Genomic DNA, 19,687 nt, shown 5'->3' with positions numbered 1-19,687 from the left:
TTGGTGGACCTGATTCCTAAAATCATATTCCACGCTACATTTCTTCTTAAACATTCCAAAATACTTGCATTATAGACGTAAAATGACCGTTTGCTTATGTTAAACACAGGCACACGTACCTGCAGAAGCCTGGCCTGTTGTTCTGGAGCAAACCTCATAGGTGCCATCAGGTACAACACCTGAAAAACATCAAAAACACATTTGAGTGTTTTCAAGGATCAGGGGAGTTTTATTTAAGAACCAATTAGACATGAATGAAGGTTACTCACAGGCGTTCATGACCAGGTCACCCCTGATCTCTGGTTTCCAGTCATCCCAAGTGGTCTCAAAGCCCTCAGCAAATCGAATGCAAAAGTTTTTGAAATGGCCCTTGCTGACCAGAGACTCAGAGGAGCAGGCTGTGATTAGTGTGCTCTCAATGGTCAACACCAGCGCTGAACCAGTGTCAAAATCTATACTGTGATTGGTCTGAAGTAGAAAAGAGGAAGAGCTAATAACAATTTGTCATTCTGATACAGTAGTAAACTCATCTTTTAATGCATGTGTGTAGTATTCCACACACCAAGACTGATGAGATTAAGCATCATGAATTAAAGATCAATATCTTCAAATTAAGGATAATTTTATTAAAAGATTTGATATATTCCAATATAAAACATGCATTTTAAATCTTTTAAACATGATTAAAACAGTGATTTATTTTAAATGTAAAACGTTGAAGTGAGCAAGTGACAATTTTCTGTATCAGCCAATAATTGTATATTTAATTGGTGGTTGGCAAAACAAATCGGTGAATCCTTAGTTTTAATACTTGCAATTAAAATTTTTCATTTAATGCATAATTCAATTAATCGCATACAAAATAAATGCTTGTTTCTGCATAATATATGTATGCACTTTGTGTAATTACCATATTTCCCGGACTATAAGTCGCACTTTATTCATAGTTAGGCGGGTCCTGGAACTTATAGTCAGGTGTGACTTCATACGTCAAAATTATTTCATATGAACCAAGAGAAACCATTGCCGTCTATACAGTCGTGAGAGTCCGCTCTATGTTGCTCCTGTATTTATGTATTTCAATGGATTTAGTGATGCAGAATGACTTTGGGACCTTTTTGAACTTGATTTGGCTTATTGTGTTAATTTAGCCTATTCAGCCTCCCAGGTATGTTCTGTATGCTATTGTGTATCGTGTAAATAACTGTTTATGTTACTTTTACATGTACTTATTCAGTCTGCTGTTCTGTGCTATTGTTTAGTTGAATAACTTGCCTTTCCAGATTAAATGTCTGTTCTTCGGCTTGGATTTTGTGAAATATTTTTTTTAATAAATGCAACATATAGTCCAGTCCAACTTATTTATGTTTTTTCCCACTTCAAAACACATTTTTGACTGATGTGAGTTATATTCCGAAGCGACTTAATAGTCTGGAAAATACAGTACTTTGTATATATAAATACACAAACATTCATTTATGTATTTAACTCTTTCCCCGCCATTGACGAGTTATCTCGTCAATATGCAATTTTTAAGGCTCCTCCGCAACTTATAAAACCCGGAAGTATTGCCCTAGGGCAAACAGCTGTATGTCCGTGTATGTTTTACAGATCAGATGCAAGCGATCTTTATCAAAAGTCCTTCACAAAAATTGAATTATCTCAGCATTTTGCTCAAAATTTGGTGTTTTTGATGAAACCTACACATATTTGAGAGGTAATAAAAACAGAACACATGAAGGTAGGATGAAACAGATTTTTTAGTTTAAAAGCATAGGGTCTGTTCTTTTATTTCATATATTGTATGTTTATATATTTAAAAAGGAGCATTTTCTGGCAGGCATTAAACTTTTGTGAAAATCATGAAAAATGCTGGCGGCGAAAGAGTTAAGAAACATTTACGTTTTTAAAAAAATTCTATAATGTATACATATACATATATGTGTGTATTTATATATACATAATATATTTGTGTGTGTATTGTGTGCAATTAATATGGAAACACAAACTTTTATTTTGTATGCAATTAATTGCGATAATCTTTTGATTGAAACTTGATCTGAATAACCCTTACAGGGATAGTTCACCCAAAAGTGAAAAATTCTGTCTTCATTTACTCACCCCCTCACGTTGTTTTAAACCTGTAAGAGTTTCTTTATTCTGTTGAATACAAAAAACATTTTCATATAGACAGTACCCATTGACTTCCATAGTATTTTTTTCTTACCATCATTTATCAAAATATCTTCTTTTGTGTTGAACTAAATAAAGAAACTCAAGGTCTAGAACAACATTTTTAGGTTAATACCCCTTTAAAACAGGTATAACTGTGGGATATTTAAAATAATATTTATAAAAACCTTATTTTGAGGAAAGCTCACTTAAAGTTTATCTTTAATGTTGTGTTTTAGTGAGCATACATCACCTGTGAAGTGCTGGTAATAGGCAGGCAGATGCCCAGGTCATTAACAGTGAGCTGCAGGAAGAGGGTACTGAAGGCCTGGACACTGGTCTGCTGTATGGCTGGCAGTTTATCCACAACCTCTTTGGTGGCCATATGAATGTCCGAGTTCAGAGCCAAGCGCTGTTCCTTCCAATTATCATAGGCAGCTTTATAGTTCAACCAGAACAGCACAGCTAGAACAGACACAGAAAACACAATTATAAACATAAAAGCATCAGACAACAGCCACACCAATACCAAAACATTCACTGTGGACCGACCTCTGTCAAACGCCACCGGCTGGGCAAAAACAATTGGACGATTAAGAGTAATTAGGACCGCCTCTTTGTCAGAGCAGCCGCTGATCTCTTCCTGTAATGCATTTCGCAAGCCAATGCGAGTGCGGAAATACGCCACCTGGTGAAAATCGGACCCCGCCTCCTCATAAACCTGCAAGAAACAGTGTTATGACACCAATTAATGATGTTTTAACACAATAAGAAAAATCTATTTCTTCATATTTTGTTAACTACCTGATGTTTGACGATTTGGCCCAAAGCCAAGTTGAGATCCACCTGACATTTCCCAAACAGCTTCAGGTAGTTACTTCCTGTGGGCGTGGTCTTGCACTGAACCCGATTGGACAATTCGAGCTCAATGCAACCCGTCTCGAAGCGAACTGCCCTCATGGAGGGTGTAGTGGCTGTCATTTGGATCCCCTACAATACAAGCATTTCACTTAAAAGATCTTGTGAATTCACCTTAATGGATAAACACGTCATTTAAAGACATCCATACCTTAAATGTTAGGTTAATAGAATAAAGAAGGATTTTAGGTTTGTCACCATCTGTTGACACATCATGTTCATTCCAGAGTGGGATCGGCTGTTCCCCTCCTACAAAAAAATACAAATACAAATTTGTTGTCCGATATTTTTAAATAAAATTACAGTATGATAATTAATTCATAGAAACCATTAATTGTTTTGTAAAAGAAAGATGTTATTGAAGGATGTGATAGTGTAAAATATTTCAGATGTGACAGCAATCCAAGCTGTGAATAAAGCATTAAATTGAGCGAGAAGGTGTAAAATGACCTTGGAGACTTAATAATTAAACAATTACAAAAAATCAATATGACCCCTTTAACTTCTCTGCCTGCTACTTTATTTCTTGCCGTCTTCATTTGGACTGCTTATACCTGACACTTTCTGTATGACCTCATTGACCTCCTTCATGAAGACCTTCTGTAGGAAGACCAAGTGGTTGAGCAAATCTGTAGTCAAGTTGTGTTCGAAAGACCCAATCTAAAAAAAAATCCACAGCATCCATTACAACCAAATCAACCGACCGATAATCCATCAATGCATTTGGATTCATTACAACGCAGCAGTGAAGTGATTGGCATACCTCAGCCACACAGCGCAGGTAGTTTCCCTGCAGGTAGCTGTTATATCCGGGGGCCCAGGCGGTGTCGCTGTGGCCCTCGAGCTCCTGTATGATGTACTGTCCTGACATGGTGACAGGAGGAAGGTTGAGGCTGGCTGTAGGGGGCATGGCCGACACATCCACGGGGGAAACTTTAGACTGGAAACACAGCTTATGATTGGGCAGCTCAAAAGTGAAACGCGTCTGAGCACCTGTGAGAGACAGGGCACAACAATTAGCGCTTGTAATTCGAACACGTCTACATGTTTTATTATTTCAAAATAAATAGGCTCATATGCCATGTCGGTCTAATCGTGCGCAAAAACACACGCTAGTCGCCTCGCCCACGTTGAAAATAGTAAACTCAAGCGAAATTGTCCATTACACGAAGTTAAATCCCGCGAGTAATCTAGAGCGAGGAATGCGATGCTTCGCGTTTGGTGTGTACGCAACATTACTTGGTACATTCTCTATTTATTTTGCTAAAACGTGACGTCAAACGAAACCTGCGTCTTAAACAAACGTACTGTTTGCACATTAGGCTTTACAGAGGGCATGCTAAGGACGTCGGCAATTCAGCAAATAGAGGATAAGCTGTTTTAAACAACTATGGTGAAGAAATGTGGATGTTAACTTCAGATGTGCTCGATTTTTAAGCAGCGTGTGTGGAAACGTCCGTAAACTGTGCGGGGGTAAACGCATCATTTGTATCAAAACGTTATGATTGGCCCGAAGCTTTCAGCGCGGCCTGATGTCATTTGTTCTAAATGCCATCTACATTTTTGTTCACACGTAGTGCTTACCGGTAAATTACTGGTAATCTTACAACATCTCTTATGGGTAAATCGGCAGCACTGATTTACCAGAAAAGTTCTGTTCACACATGACCTGTTAACTGCAATTTACCAGTAAATCGCCAGTAAAGACTGTATGTGTGAAAGGGACTAATGTCTAATGCATCACAACAACCAAAAGTACATCTACTACAAACAAAAATGACTACATAAACAGATCCATATGGATCTTACAGTACACTCTTACAGCACGGTATGTGGGAATTTTGGGTACCCGTCATCCCGTGGCTCTTCATTCGGCCCATCTTATATTCTGCTTTGAGAGAGGGTAGCAGTGCTGCACCAATTGTGATCCCATCCAGCATCGCACTGAACTTCAACACGATTGGCTTCTTCTCCAGCCCCTCGGGCAGCTGAGGAAACTCATTGGCCTCCACCGGAGTTTGATTGACATTCATTTCCACGGGCTGCGGAGTGGGCGTTTCTTCTCGGTTGGGAGGTGGACTGAAACATGAACAGGTGAATTAATATCACTCAACAAACTTCATTCGAACTTTAAAGGAGAAAGTGACAAAGTGTGACTCACTTGTTGGAAGGCTGCCGAATAAGGTCTGATATCTGTTTTGAGAGCTGGTGGGAGCTACGGACCATCATGCTATGCAGCGTTGCAGGGTGTTGTGGGATGTTAATGAAGATGGCGCCCACTTTAAATACAGCAGCGTTGTTGGTCTTCAGCCCACGCTGAGCGTTATATAAAGCCTGGGACTTTGCGATGTTACACTTCACCACCGTCCTAACAAACAAGCAAACATTCAGCCAAACCGTACAATTACACTGCCTGTGAAAAAGTCAAATGTAACACTATGAATAAATAAACAGATGAAATCAGTGGTGTAGTCTACGTGATACGCAGGTATACGCCGTATACCCACTAGAAATGGTCAAGGATTTCCGTATACCCACTAAAAATAGCGCGAGGATGCGTAACAGCATGGTTTTGTGACATATTTTTAAACTTTTAGTCATAATATAGATGTGAAGCACTGATCATTAGCATGCTACACTTGCCACTTTAGCGGGTTGAAATACATATTAGGCTATATACTTCCTGCCGAACTGCGCGATCCGATCGGCGTATGAATTTCTATGAAATCAAATTACTATAGTGACGCGAAAGTGACTGGGGAGCAGACTGGTGTGACGCCACAGGGAAGTGACAGCAAAGCACCGCGAGAGCGACTCCTGTTATCACATGGAGAAATCTGCTTTGAATCGCTCTCGCGGTACTTTGACATCACCAAGAGGTCTGCTTAGCGCCAAATGAAGTCGAACCTGCAGTGTAGCTGCTCACGCGACACTGAGAAGTGAACGAGTGAAGCAGTGCTGCAACATAAAATCCATAGAGCTTACAACGCACATGTGAGTACAACATCTAAATCATCAGTGCCGTTTATTACTTTATCTGGAGGTAAGGCTCCAAATGCAATAAAATAAGCCCGTGATAATATCCTGATGGTTTTTAGCTGCCTTCAGTTCCTATGCATGTTTGCTTGTGCTTCACAGTGTTAAACTTTCCTTCTCTGTGTTCATTTATATATCTGCGTTCAAGATCATCTTGACAAGATGTATATGATCTTAAACTTCTGTGAGGAAATTCATGTCTGCGTTGATGTTCAGTTTAGACTTGCAAATTTTAGGCTACAGGATGGTCTTGTAATAATAATTAAGTATAAGCCTATTTTAATTTTTAGACAATGCTTATATTATATGCAAAAAATAAGCTTTAATATCAATGACTATGCAAATTATAGTTAATTCATGGTCATCTTAAATGTGTATTAATTAAAAACATATAGTTGTCAGATAATATCTATTGAAAGAGTGAATATTTTTTTCTCCTTCAATGCATGTGTTTGCCACGGATTGAAGATTGTAAACAGTTTATTTAATTTTAATTAACAGTTAAGTAACTTTTTTCCCTGAGTTAGATGTTGATTAACACTAAACCAGTCTAAAAATCAGTCCAGTTTCCCCAGCTGTAAACCCATTGGCTCTAAAGTCTTTTTTTCTTATAATAAACTGACATGTTGAGAACACATTCAGTTTATGTGTTTATGATACACTTTCAGAATGCTCAAAGTTACATGAATATCTTTACTGTATGCATCTGTGAGTGTGGTGGTGCTTATGAGGTGTCGCGCTAGGACGAGTGAGCATAAGGGTGAGAGGGAAAAATCACAGTATACTCACTACAAAAATCTAGACTACACCACTGGATGAAATGTTTATATGGCTGGAAAGAAGGTGGGAACAACAAGCAGATAGATACAGATGGATTACTGAAAGAGAACGGTAAGAAATAGACCAAGCCTCAGATATGACGCCCACTCTGAAGGTATACTGCCAGTTTAGGGTGACTATATGCATTAAGCTTATAAAAATAAACTTAAATACTTGTTGATGCTTTAGAACGGTTTTGTTTCAGACAAATTTAACAATGTAGTGCAAAACAGAAATAATAACCTCCATTATTTATGTTGTCTACAGACAAAGCATAAATAAAATAAACAAGACTATGGGGTGGTTTCCCGGACAGGGATTAGCTTAAACCAGGACTAGGCCTTAGTTTATATAGATAATATAACTAAGTTTAACAAACATGTCTTACTAAAACATTACTTGTGTGCATTTTAAAGCAAAACAAAGGGCACTGGTGTATTTTAAGATATGTCAGTGCAAGTTGTTTTTAGTTTGGACAGCTCTTATATTTATTTTAGTCTAGGACTAGTCTAATCCCTGTCCGGGAAACCGCCCCTATAAGTGTCATAATAAAAGACGATACATAATGACATCACAAAATGCTGTGAGTGTTAATATAAGAGGGCTTTGGCACACTACAGGGTGCAGAAATTACAAAATATTTGGTAAATGAATTAATATAAAAGAACTATAAAAATGTAATGAGATGTTTTAAATGGTTACGGAGGACAGAACAGGGCTACTGAGGAAAACTGGACATACAGGAACTCCTGCTTGGTTGTGCTGGTAGGTGAGGTTGGAAAATCCTCTAGTCTGCCAATGAAAGAGGCAGAAAAAACAAAAAAACGAGAGAGGATAGGTAGAAAAATTAAGGTAGAACAGGGGAAAATCACCCATCGAGAAAGCAATTCTTAACAGTCATGTATTCGTACATGTACATATTTGTACTGTACATATAAGGGAAACATTCATTAAGAAATAAAATGTAAAACATAGTTGTGTCACATAACTGTAAATACTTATTGCAATGTGTCAAAATAGAAATAATTAAAACAATCACAACTTCTGTTTCATGCTAAATTTAATAAAAAAGACTGCACAAGTTAAGCCTGGAGTATATCCTTTTATTTACGTGTATGCGAACGTACGTGCATGCCGCACGCCTAAGCATAGTTTATTTGATTCGAACGTGTACGCAGATATTCGGTGCATGCACATTTCGAAAAAATGCAATGCGTCTCCTGGGCTAAATACTAAACTTTTCTGTGTGCGCATGCACGCACATTCTTCTAATGATAAAAATTGTGCCACGCACAATGTATGCGGACCCTGGCATCATCATACTTTGGCCTATAGTTGTAATCGCAACCCTGATCAGTGATTGATGCATGCAATAATGTCTTACAATTTGCAAAAAATATGGTATCTAAGACAAGAACAGTCTAGGTTTTGAAACACAGCTAGAGTTTAGGTTTTACAGAAAAAGCATTACTGACTGTATGTCAGGTGAAATTCCTTCCAGCAGCACAATGTTCACACAGCCGATGTGAGCCGATGCACAGGTCTCTGTCATCTTCTGATGAAGAATGTCTGCATGAAGACAGAAGTACAGCACAAAATTATATTTAAATTTTTTTTGTAAGCCTGCGTGATGTTTTAAAGTGTTTAAATGCTGAGTAACCCACCCTTCATTTTCTCCTTTAGAGTAAAACTGCCATGTATTTTCTTAAGCTCTGCCTCCATGGTCAGTCCTCCAATGTCTGCTTCAAGGTGTGTGCGGTTCACCATGCCAACACCAAACACGATCAGCGTCACGTGCTGGGGCTCCGAGCTTACCAAGCTCCGCCTACGACCCAGGCGACTGGATGGCGTCTCGCTCTCCGATTCGTACACCAATCGACACGGAGGATCTGCAGGGCTCCGCCCACCTTCTGCACAGCAAAAATAAAACTTAAACAGGCAATTCAAATGAGACCCAATGAAAATACAGATGCAAAAGTCAAACCTGAAAGGCCATTATCTTGGTTCTTCTCCAGGATGCCTGTGGGGTCTGATATGAGCGAGTAGAAATTAAGAAGCTTGTACATATTCTGCCAGCACTCAGCCGACGGCTCGCTCTGTTCCGACACCGTGATGGAGTCCGAGTCGTCCATCTGAATCGTCATGTGGTCAACCACATCACGCGAACCCTTCCGCAACACTTTCGACGTCCTTCGCTCAGAACGTCCCAGTGTGCCCCTCCCACGAGGCTCTCGATTCCTAGTCAGCGTGTCGAGTCCAGGGCCGACCATGGTTCGCTTACTCTTCAGCGTGCCCAGCCGAGAAGCCCCGTTCAGACTACCGCGAGAACTGCGGCTTAAATCGGATGAGCGGAATTCGCGGTAAGGCCTCGCCTTGGTGGGAGTGGGGGACGAGGAGCCGGCCGTGTAGCGGTTTAGTTTGATGTCGGTCTGTGTGGCTTTGATGTCGTCGATCATGGTGCTGAACTGATGAATGAGGCGGACCAGAGCCATATCCACGTGCTGACGGATCGCCTGGCAGGCGACGGTAAAATGGCAGTGCACGCTGGCCTGGGGTCGACGACTCAGCTCGTGAAAAGACAATGCGCTGGCGGAGGGAGGAGTAGACATACACTTTTCCAAGACGACTGCGTTCAGGCTGAACGTTTCAATCATCAGGGCGGGTTTGAAATCAAGTGGAGGGATATTCACCATGCCCTGCCTGAAACAATAGATTTGAATAAAATGTATGTATGTGACCACAAAGATATACCACAGGTAAAAGTAGGACTGTTGCTTTACCTGTGTGCGCGCTTATTCCTTCTCTCTTTGCTGGTGTCAGAGTCCACAATGTCGGCTCTCAAACAGTCAAGAGTGCCGCTAAAAGACAGGTGCTCTCCAAAATACATCTTGTAACTGAGGGGAGGAGCGTCTTGGGGCTGAAAACCGATGTGACTCAGCAATGGCTTGAATACTACCTATACATTCAAACCCATGGCACACAAACAGACGGGAGGCATGAGAGGAGGCGTGCATGATCATAAATTGAGTGAGTGAGTGCATGCTTTGGTGTCTATAACATGCGTACCTGTGCGTCAGCCAGCTGCACGGCTGCGGGGCAGAGGTTCGTCTCATCCTGCTCAAGCAGGTCTTCTTGACTTGTGCTGTGCTGTGAGTGTGTGTGTTGGGAGTGTGTGTCCAACGTGTTCTGATCGCTTGACAGTACGGTGTTAAAATCGGAAGCAGAAGGAATTGTGGGAAGCACTCCTGCACAAAGAGAATGAATGATTGCAAATAAACACACTGGAGTCTCTGCGTCAAGTGTAAATTAGAGTAAAAGCAGCTAATGAAATACAAGCATCCATACATACACATTCGCACGAAACGGATTATGAGACAAGCCTGGATTTTAAAAGTAGGGTCACAATTTGGTATTCACACTCAATAGACTATCTCTGACACTTAATAATCCCTCACAAACACGCTCACCTCCAGTCTGCAGGCTGTTGTGTTGGGAGCGGTTAAGAGGAGAGTCTTGAATGTTGTTACCCGTGCGGTTGCCAACAGCATTGGACATCCAGTTGTAGAAGCTGACGGTAAACGGCTCAGAGAGAAGAGGGTGCTCTGTCAGCATGTCTGTACCCATACTGTTGCCTACATAAAAAACAAGACGAAGTTTAAATTGATTTTATTTTGTGGTGCTTACAATAAATAATAGGTAAGATATAGCAGCATTCTATCAAGTTTCATGTTTCAGCACTGCATGGACATATTTGGGGCAGAAAAATAATAATACTAGGAAGAAAATTGTTAATACAGAGAATAAAGTTAATAATCCCATAAAATACTGCTCTGTCAAAAGCAACGCAGTATATCAGTAAAAATGCAATTTTCTGCACAATTTCGCCCATCTAATATTAGATTGCAAAAAGCAATAAACTCCAAAGGAAGACAGCGCCGTACCTGTGCGCGTGAGGGAGGTGCTCTTCGCCGCGGTTTGTTCGCTCACTCGATGAGGCGTGGCATCTATCAAATTGTGCAGACTATGGATGCTCCCTGTTAAGTAGCTGAGCAACGATTCTTTTCGTGGACTGTGATTGGACTGCACAACGTGAGCGGGCGAATCGGCTGCTGTATCTCCACTTGTGTAGCTTAGAGACTGATAAGGGTGGGAACCCTGAAAAACATCCAGATTCCAATTGGGAATTGAGAAATTGTCACTGTTTTTATGAATGATTTCCATAACTGAACATACTGCACAACAAACCTTAATCCTGAGAGCAGACTCGTTATGCGTGTGTGATTTGGACAGTTTTCTCATGATCTCAACACCGGTTACAGGGGCAGAGTTTCCGGAAGGAGCAGGACGGCTACACACTCCTTCTAACAGCATGGTGTGTTCACTAACAGTACCTTCAAATAAATATGAAACACAAAACAGATACAAATTTGTGACCCTGTGTGTGAAATTTAGGCTGAAGATTGATAAAAAAATATTTTTAGTGAATGTTCTTTATATTATGATGATTTTGGTTGTTGCTAGAAGGGATACAGTTACGGTCAAATCACACTGGATGAGTGCAGTTTTTCATCCTAATCCTACCCCCAAACCAATGTTTCCCCGGATTTAGGCCGTAGCTTTATACTATCTAGCCAGAACAGTTGTTTTCCAAACCCAACATGTTGCGAAATTTAGCTGTAGCTCTATCCCCTCTAGCCAGTATCACTGATTTTATGTAGAAAGCAGTAAATCGAGAAAAAAATGACTTTTAAGGTTTAAATACGCAGGATCACATTTGGTTTCAAATCTGACATGCATGTTCAGTAAAATGTGGAAATGTGTTTGTGAGAATTACCGGCATCAAACTCAAACTCTGCTCCATCAGCACTGGTGTCGCTCTGCAGGGCAGCACCACAGTCGGGCCCCTGTGTTGGTTCTGGCTCAATAGGCTCAGGCTCTTTAAGTTTAGGAATGTAATTGGGTTGTGGCAGGCCGACTGCCTTAAAGCCCTGAGTGACCACGATGAATTTCATCCACTGACGAGCAAGTGCCACCAATCCTTTTCTTAGGGTGACCAGAGCAGGAAGTCCATCATTCTAGCAAAGTTAAAGTGAAGGTATTAAAAGGATAGTTCACCCAAAAATGAAAAAAAAAGTTGTCACTTACTCGCCCTCATGTTGTTCTAAACCTGTAGGAGTTTCTTTATTCTGCTGATTACAAAAAATATTTTGATAAATGATGGTAAGAACACAGTTTATGGTACCCATTGACTTCCATGGTAGGAAAAACGAAAACTATGGGTACAGTCAACTATGTGCTTACCATCATTTATCAAAATGTCTTCTTTGTGTTCAAGAGAATAAAGAAACTCATACAAAACTATCCCTTTAACTCTTTCCCCGCCATTGACGAGTTATCTCGTCAATTAAGAGAAAGCTATCCCTGCCAACGGCGCTTTCCTGACGTGTTTTTACTGTCATCTGAAATTCCGCAATTATCCACTAGATGGTTCTTACCAATTTATTAAAAACTAAAGCAAAAACTAATTTTACAAATTTTAAGCTCCGTGTATGTGTATATGTCTGATCTCTAACAAAATTCCTTTGCAAAAATGCAATTATTTCAGCTTTTTGCTCAAGATTTTGTATTTTTGAAGTAACCTACCCGTATTTAAGAGGTTATAAAAATAGAACAAATGAAGATGGGATTAAACGTTTTTATATTTATAGAAGAAAATTTTCCTGGAAGGCATTTTGTGAACTTTTGTAAAATTCACAAAAATGCTGGCGGGCAACTTTTAAAAAAAAAGGCTGGTGGGGAATGAGCTAATAGAAGATAAAGGAGCACTAACTAATAAACAGACAGAAGATTTATTGAAGACCCCAGGTCTTAATAAGCATACAGACTTACCATGGTGGCCTCTTCAATGACGCTGTAATCCGCCTGCTGGAGGTAGCGATGCAGAATATTACACAATAGGCAGGACGGGTTCTCGTGAAGATATCGGGCTCGCTTTGTAACGCGGTTGTACTTGCTCCGAAATGGAAAGTGAATACTCTTTTTCTGTTGGATCGAAACAAATACGGATAATGAATTCACAATTCTGCTAAAATAACATTGTGGATTAAGTGCCAATGGATGTATCTGATGACGTGTAACATATGTCTGACCTCCAGGGCCTCTGTCATTATGCAGCCCATTACTGCACAAACACGCAGTGTGGACTCCATGTCGAGTTTTTCCAGCGTGGATTTCAGCTGGTCAATGGGAACTAGCCATGCACCAATGGCAGGGGTTGCAGTGCTTAGCAGATTCAGCTGTCTGCGGACACAAACACAAACAACAAAACATAACCTTGATATCTTTAATACTGACTGAGTAAGGTCATGTCAAAGATAGAAATTAAAGTGAAATCAATGACTGAAATCAAGCTACTAAATACATGATGAGACTTTAGCCTGGATTTCACAGACATGGTCACATGTGTGTGTGTGTGTACCTTGACATTGCTGGAGCATGGGAGCGAATGTTGGTCGGGGCAGCAAAACTAAACCAGATTTCCTTTATAGTCAATTTCATACTGCTGGAGTCAGGAGGCGGAGGCAAGAGAGGCAGGTCCTTTTTTAGGTCATCTGACTCCACCCCCTCATCCTGCAAAAAAACATCCATCAATAATAAACAACACAGGAAAAATAGACAAAACCCAATGCAGAACTTCGCATATAAAGGAAAAATATCAGAACCTGTTCATCGGATTCAGAGTTGTTGGGTTCGGAGGCGGGGCTTTGCGTATCATTGGGCAGGTTGTCATCAGAGACATCAGTGCTGTAGCCGCTTCCTGTCTGAGAACCACTAGAATCATTTGATTTTGTGACTCCATCCCTAACACCACTGTCAGCCGCGCCCATCACACCAAAAGCACTGTACAGCACAGCCCCCGACTGCCGCCCACCTGTGGATGAGAGTCAGACATGAATTCCTGGCATCTAAAACAGTAATGAAACTCATAGTGAATAACATAGTATGTATATCATAATACCTTTGACTGTAAGGTTCTCAATCCCACATTCAAACATAATCCACCCCCATTTCTCAGGACTGGCTGCAGAGCGGTTGAGGTCAGGAATGTGTTCTGGCACATGCTCAGCGGATATGGAGGGTTCAGTCTCATCCACTAAAACAAAGTCATCCGTTTCCTCCAAACTGAAGAGAACCTTGGACTTCTTAAATGGAATGGCAGTGATGGCACAAGCACCAAGATCTGTAACAAACAATAAACAAACATAACCTGAAAGTGCTAGTTTGCAATAATTATTGGATAAACTTTAAACTATTTAGGAAATCAAAAACAGTTTGCATGGTCAAATTCTGCAAATCTTCACTGAATAGAAATTCAGGTATTTTTCATTATGCGTGTATAAGTTTACCTGACAAGTCAAGGCCACGAAGTTGACTGTGTATGCGGTGAATGTTGAGTCTGGCTGCAATCTCTTTGCCTTTCTCTATACCAGCATTAGAGCGGAGAGAACCGCTGGACTGAGGAGCCATCTTAGATGCAGATGAGAACTTCTCCATCATAACTGAGGGCTTCTCTGGATCCTCCACTATACCCCTGTATATCACACATTACAGATGTCTGGGCTGTACAAACTACTAATATTACAAACAAACTTTCATTCTCAATTACATAATGACCTTCATGTTCAATATCACTTTAGGAACATTTAGATGATGACCACACTGGTATCGACCTTCATATTAAAAGGTTTTAAAATCATCAATATTGGTCTGATTAGGTTGATAATAGTTCATAAAATTGACTTTTAATATGATTATTCAAGCAGAATATTTAAAGAAAATTATGTATTGACTTATTGGCTGTAAAGAAAATTATTATCAATTGGCCAAAATGTTTATATTGGTGTATATAAATCAAAAAGGCAGAAATTGTACCTATTCATGCGCAGCTGAGTAGCGATCCGGTCAAAGCACAAGGCCACAAGAGAGACGTGCGTGACACTTTTATTTGAGGGTAAACCTTCTTCTACTGATGCTTGAAGCACACACAAATTTACCTATAAAAACAAACAGATGCACATAGATTTACCAGCAAGCATACACAGATTCACTAAAACCTCATTCAGACAGCACTTTGATCCCAGAAAATAACCGTAAAATTGCCAGACAAGCCTCTGTGTGAACGCAAACACGTCGTGTAAATTTTCTGGGATTGCTCCAGGAAAGAAGACCTAGAAATGGCGCTTTTCCATTGCATAGTACCCCACGGTCTAGTTTAGTTTGGGTCGGGTCAGCTCACCTCACTTTGGCGTGGTTAGCTTTTCCATCGACTTTGGTATCACTTCGCAGTGGGAGGGATTATAGGGATTATCAGTCCGCCACAAAATTAAAATTGGCCACCACAAATAGATGTGCGCTCAGCTAAGCCTCATTGAAGTTGCATTTAAGCATACAATGCTGACGTGCTCGTCGCAAATGTTCTGCCACAAACTGCAAGTTTGGAAAAAACTGTTATGGTGTCCCTGATTCTCAACCTGTGGATGTTTTTCATCGCTAAAAAGGAGTTTGGGAACTTATAGCAGAGCACAGATGACAACATGTTTGTTCGAGACAGCGCAAGCTAGCACAGGTAAAGCTAATCTACATTATAGCGATGACGCTGTAGTGACGATTTTCTCAGACCAATCAGTGATCTACTGTGTTTTCGCGTCACGTTTGGTATCAGCTCGGGTCGCTTGGAACCCCAACCGAAGCGGTACGAAAAAAAGTATCGGGTACTACGTACTGCACCCAATGGAAAAGCTCCCCAAAGTAAGCTGACCCGACCCAAACTAAACCAAACTGTGGGGTACTATGCAATGGAAAAGCGCCATAAGATGCGCGTAATGCCGTAATGGGCGTGTCGTAGTGAGGACGCGTGTGTCATTAACAATAAAGTTATGGTTCATCTCTTTAAAACGCAAGATTTTAATGCAGATCATCATCCGAGGCGAGAAATGTCAGCAAACTGGACTGAAGCAGATATCAGGTAAGTTAGCTCGTCACTTACGGCGCTGAAGCGGAGATCATTCAGCAGCATAAAAGAATTTCGCATCACATGCTTATTTGAGCTTATAATAAACAAAAATGCCTGCGCGTCATCCCAACAAGATATATTGTTCAGCTCCTCAAAACAGGGGTTTTGAATGCACATTAAAAAAATCACGATGAGAAATGTCTGAAAACTGGATTAAAGCGGAGATCGAGGAGCTTTTCAAATATCCACTTTGCTGAGATCATTCACCAGCATAGAACGTGCGTCACATGCTCCAAAAATGCACACGAGTGGGTTCTAAAGAGAAATAATAAATAATAAGCAAAACTTCAGACACTTCGCAGAAGAAAGTGCAGGACTTTAAACAGGTCACGTGTCTTTCCGGGACCTTATCTGCGTGACGACACACAGATTCCGGCAAATCATTGGCAGTGTGAATGAAAAAAATAAAAAAATCAATCCCGGGTGCATTTTCCGTGCATTTTAACACTTATTTTTCTCTCTCACATACACAAAGACAAAAGTACCTTCGGAACAGTGACATTAGCTTGTAAGCCTTTAATCTTCACATTGTCAGGTTTGATTGACAGATCAGTTTGTCCATGAGGCAAGCCCAGAGATCCGGGTGTGGTGCCCTCAGTCTTAGATATTTTGTGCTCCGGTTTTGCTGCACTCTGGTAAACACAACATTCATCATGATCACCTGAAGGTGTAAATGTACCCTTGCATCTATACATCTTGTTACTGATCACTTACAGACTCCGAGACAGTGGATTTGCTGATCTGATACACTTCATTTAGCACTTTCCCATGCAGGTCGTCCAGGATTGATGCTGGATGGCGAATACTGGCGAAATGAACCATGGACTCGATGTACCTGGAATGTACCAGAAAGACGCATTTCACCTTCTGACATTTATTTATTCATGTGGATAATGTGATCAATGCAATGTTAGTTTCAACCACCCTGCATTTATTTTCTATGCTAGTCCATGATTGGCCATTTCACATCTGTCCAAATGGGTGGGCCTTGAGTAGATTATCGTTTGACGAGAATACGATGATGTCTGACCTGTCTAAAGCTTCAGCTACTAGAGGAGTCAGGACCACATTGACTGCTCCTTTGACCTCTACGATGGCTGTGGTTCTCGTCTGGGCAAGTGGTTGATCAAGGGTCCAGTCCTCCGTCACCGTGTCCTCATCCGTGTTGTCCATCGCCCGCTTGTCCAGGGGTGTGTAGGGTGTGCTGCTAATAAACAAAAACAACCCATGCTAATAATGTAAAGTCTGCTTGATGTCAAAAACAATGTTTCCAATTTGCTATGATGTTTCATATTACCCGTTTGAATCTCCCATGAGCTGAACTCCTCTGTCCAATAATGAGCCAGCAGACAAACCCGCCTTCACCATCTGTAAAAGAGCAAAAATTAAATCTCAATTCAGACATTTTATTCATTACAGATTTATGACTCCATGTCATGATAAGTAAACAAACCTTGAAAGAAGGGATGGACAGCTGATCAAATGAGATGGAGCTCTCCTCACTTGTGGGTGTGTCGAGGTCAAGCGGGCGATGCAACGATGACTTTGATGTCCTCTTATTAGTTGGCTGCTTAACCGACCAGTTCGACACATGATAGTGTGCTAGGTAATTCTGGTAACAAGTCATTAAAAGTGGCTGTGTTGTCAGAAGGCCAGGCTCCGCCTTTTCTGTTTCAATCGAGCCCTCCTCTTCTAATCCAAGAGCAGAGACAAATGAGGCTTGGGAGGTGTGGCTAGGCAGTTGAGGTGGGCGGGGCTCATTGATTGACAGTGGTCCCTCCACACTATGGTATATAGAGGTCCGACTGCGCTCCGTGTGAGGTTGACCCTGTTGTCTCCGTCTACGTTTCCTCCCCGGATAAGTACCAGGTCCTTCGTCACTGCTGATTGGCTCAAACTCCTCATTGGCGCTAAAGTAGGCCTCACTATCCGCTACGGACATGGAGGAATCGACTGAACGATACTGATGAAATGTGCTGGAATCAGCCGATGGAGTGAAAGGGAAAGATCCGTAGCTTCTTCTTTGCCTCGGCGAGTCCAGAACGTTTTCATCGCTACGGGAAACCTCGCTGCTAAACTGCACACCAGCAGGAGGGGCGGCTTTCTCTGCGAAGACTGCAGCTGATAGGCTCTTGGTGCTGCCGAGCCGTGCCGATTGGACAGAGGCCTGACGTTTGAGAGGAGAACGAAGGGGAGAGCGCAAAGGTGGAACTTCGGGAATAGGACCGTCAGTGGTTACAACATTCATTAACCTGTAAAAAAAACAAAATCAGTTGAAAATTGTATATTAAATGTTTATAATATGTATACATTTTATTTAATAAGACAAATTGAATATTTTTTTGTAAAATGTTTAATATTTAAAAGAGTACATGTGGTCTGACTCACTCTGTGGAGGGAAAGGGAGACTCTCGCTCTCCAGCCAATAGAGGCAAGGCAGCACTGGACGATGAGTTTTCCTCTGAGGAAGAGGCGGAGCTGTGAGAGCGCGGAGGTACGTGAAGGCTGAGGTGTTGGCCACGTTTCTCCATGTCTACCACGGGAGCAGGAGAACAGGTGTCTCTCCGAATACCCACGCCTTTCCCTGCATGTCAACCAATCAGCTTTCAGTTAGCAATAACTCAATTACAACAGATACAACAAAGCAACACAAAAAAATCTATACCATCAGGCAGTTTGGGAGTTTCCTTCATGACAATCCATTCTCCTGGATGTAATAATGATTGGCCATAGGACATGTCACTATCGACATTAATGCTTGAAAAGGCCGAACTTGATGAAGGCGTGATTTCCTCCAGGCGAAAGAAGTCCAGGCCTCCGAATGAGCCACCAAAAAAGCGACATCCACCGAGACATCCACAGCGGTTTCGGCTTCGCTTGTATTTCTCCTCTGGCCAAAGGAACCAAAGCCTAACATGCACATGCACACACCAACATGGTAAATTCATAGAGCCTTTCTAAATCTATATAATAAATATCAAGGTTATTTTTCACAAAATGTTCATTATGTAAAAGGATTTTATGTAGAAAACAGCCAATCACAAAAAGCTGGGTTTTCATATGAAGGGTATAACCCTGAATTATGAAAGATATACACAAACCTCTTAGTTTTCATGTCATGAAGCTCCAGGAATTGTCTCTGGACCTCATATTTGGCTGGATGGTCAGCAGCCAAAGCAACATCAGCGGTGATGAGGTTAAAGGTCACAGAGCCGGCTTCAAGCCAATGTGAGCGCCGAAGGAGGGGAGGAGGAAGGCCGAGCCTGGCCACTTCTTGTTGCTCTATGAATTGAGCGATCACAACGTCCTGGAGGACGGCACTGATACCTTCACCGACAGCTGCTGTGTGCAAGTTACAGTTGGCCAACCGGAACGCTCCAGTCTGATACACAAACACCAACAATCATCGACACTTAAGTCAACAGCACTAGAAAGACTATACAACTGACCATCCATCACTAACCTTAATGTTGGCCGCGCAGCCATGTTCAACAATGAAAATTTGGGCTCCATCAACTGTCAATCGAGTCATGGTGTACTTTAGATCCTCTGATGTCCGACAAGGGCCAGGCAGCTTTGCATTCTTCACACAAAGACCATATTTATTTTCACAAAATGTTCTTTTCACTATGTCAGACGATTTTATGTATAAAACAGTAAAAACTAATT

The 19,687-nt window shown here is 41.2% G+C and overlaps 1 protein-coding gene across 17 annotated transcripts in view; it reads right to left on the bottom strand.

The window, feature by feature from the left end:
* kiaa1109 (KIAA1109 ortholog) overlaps nt 1-19,687 on the bottom strand; it is a 58,029-nt gene that overhangs the window by 23,505 nt on the left and 14,837 nt on the right. For 7 of the 17 annotated variants that reach the window (XM_065297055.1, XM_065297056.1, XM_065297064.1 and 4 more), the window contains exons 24-60: nt 19,482-19,601; nt 19,120-19,400; nt 18,684-18,928; nt 18,407-18,602; nt 17,472-18,270; nt 17,316-17,386; nt 17,049-17,225; nt 16,733-16,853; nt 16,504-16,650; nt 14,878-14,999; nt 14,352-14,536; nt 13,964-14,185; nt 13,668-13,876; nt 13,424-13,575; nt 13,095-13,245; nt 12,835-12,987; nt 11,780-12,020; nt 11,191-11,336; nt 10,887-11,100; nt 10,413-10,577; nt 10,012-10,190; nt 9,726-9,901; nt 8,930-9,645; nt 8,610-8,855; nt 8,421-8,514; nt 7,687-7,737; nt 5,252-5,458; nt 4,913-5,169; nt 3,854-4,083; nt 3,645-3,750; nt 3,242-3,339; nt 2,977-3,162; nt 2,725-2,893; nt 2,426-2,637; nt 2,122-2,160; nt 270-468; nt 120-179 (exon numbers count right to left, since the gene is read on the bottom strand). In XM_065297055.1, coding sequence (XP_065153127.1) covers nt 120-179; nt 270-468; nt 2,122-2,160; nt 2,426-2,637; nt 2,725-2,893; nt 2,977-3,162; nt 3,242-3,339; nt 3,645-3,750; nt 3,854-4,083; nt 4,913-5,169; nt 5,252-5,458; nt 7,687-7,737; nt 8,421-8,514; nt 8,610-8,855; nt 8,930-9,645; nt 9,726-9,901; nt 10,012-10,190; nt 10,413-10,577; nt 10,887-11,100; nt 11,191-11,336; nt 11,780-12,020; nt 12,835-12,987; nt 13,095-13,245; nt 13,424-13,575; nt 13,668-13,876; nt 13,964-14,185; nt 14,352-14,536; nt 14,878-14,999; nt 16,504-16,650; nt 16,733-16,853; nt 17,049-17,225; nt 17,316-17,386; nt 17,472-18,270; nt 18,407-18,602; nt 18,684-18,928; nt 19,120-19,400; nt 19,482-19,601 — 7,342 coding nt within the window. The remainder of the gene's footprint in view (nt 1-119; nt 180-269; nt 469-2,121; nt 2,161-2,425; nt 2,638-2,724; nt 2,894-2,976; nt 3,163-3,241; nt 3,340-3,644; nt 3,751-3,853; nt 4,084-4,912; nt 5,170-5,251; nt 5,459-7,686; nt 7,738-8,420; nt 8,515-8,609; nt 8,856-8,929; nt 9,646-9,725; nt 9,902-10,011; nt 10,191-10,412; nt 10,578-10,886; nt 11,101-11,190; nt 11,337-11,779; nt 12,021-12,834; nt 12,988-13,094; nt 13,246-13,423; nt 13,576-13,667; nt 13,877-13,963; nt 14,186-14,351; nt 14,537-14,877; nt 15,000-16,503; nt 16,651-16,732; nt 16,854-17,048; nt 17,226-17,315; nt 17,387-17,471; nt 18,271-18,406; nt 18,603-18,683; nt 18,929-19,119; nt 19,401-19,481; nt 19,602-19,687) is intronic. The other 10 variants (XM_065297063.1, XM_065297070.1, XM_065297069.1 and 7 more) reach the window with 6 other exon arrangements.

Source organism: Paramisgurnus dabryanus, chromosome 20 (genome assembly GCF_030506205.2).
Source record: "Paramisgurnus dabryanus chromosome 20, PD_genome_1.1, whole genome shotgun sequence".
Lineage (NCBI taxonomy): Eukaryota > Metazoa > Chordata > Actinopteri > Cypriniformes > Cobitidae > Paramisgurnus > Paramisgurnus dabryanus.
This window is presented reverse-complemented; position numbering and strand designations above follow the sequence as displayed.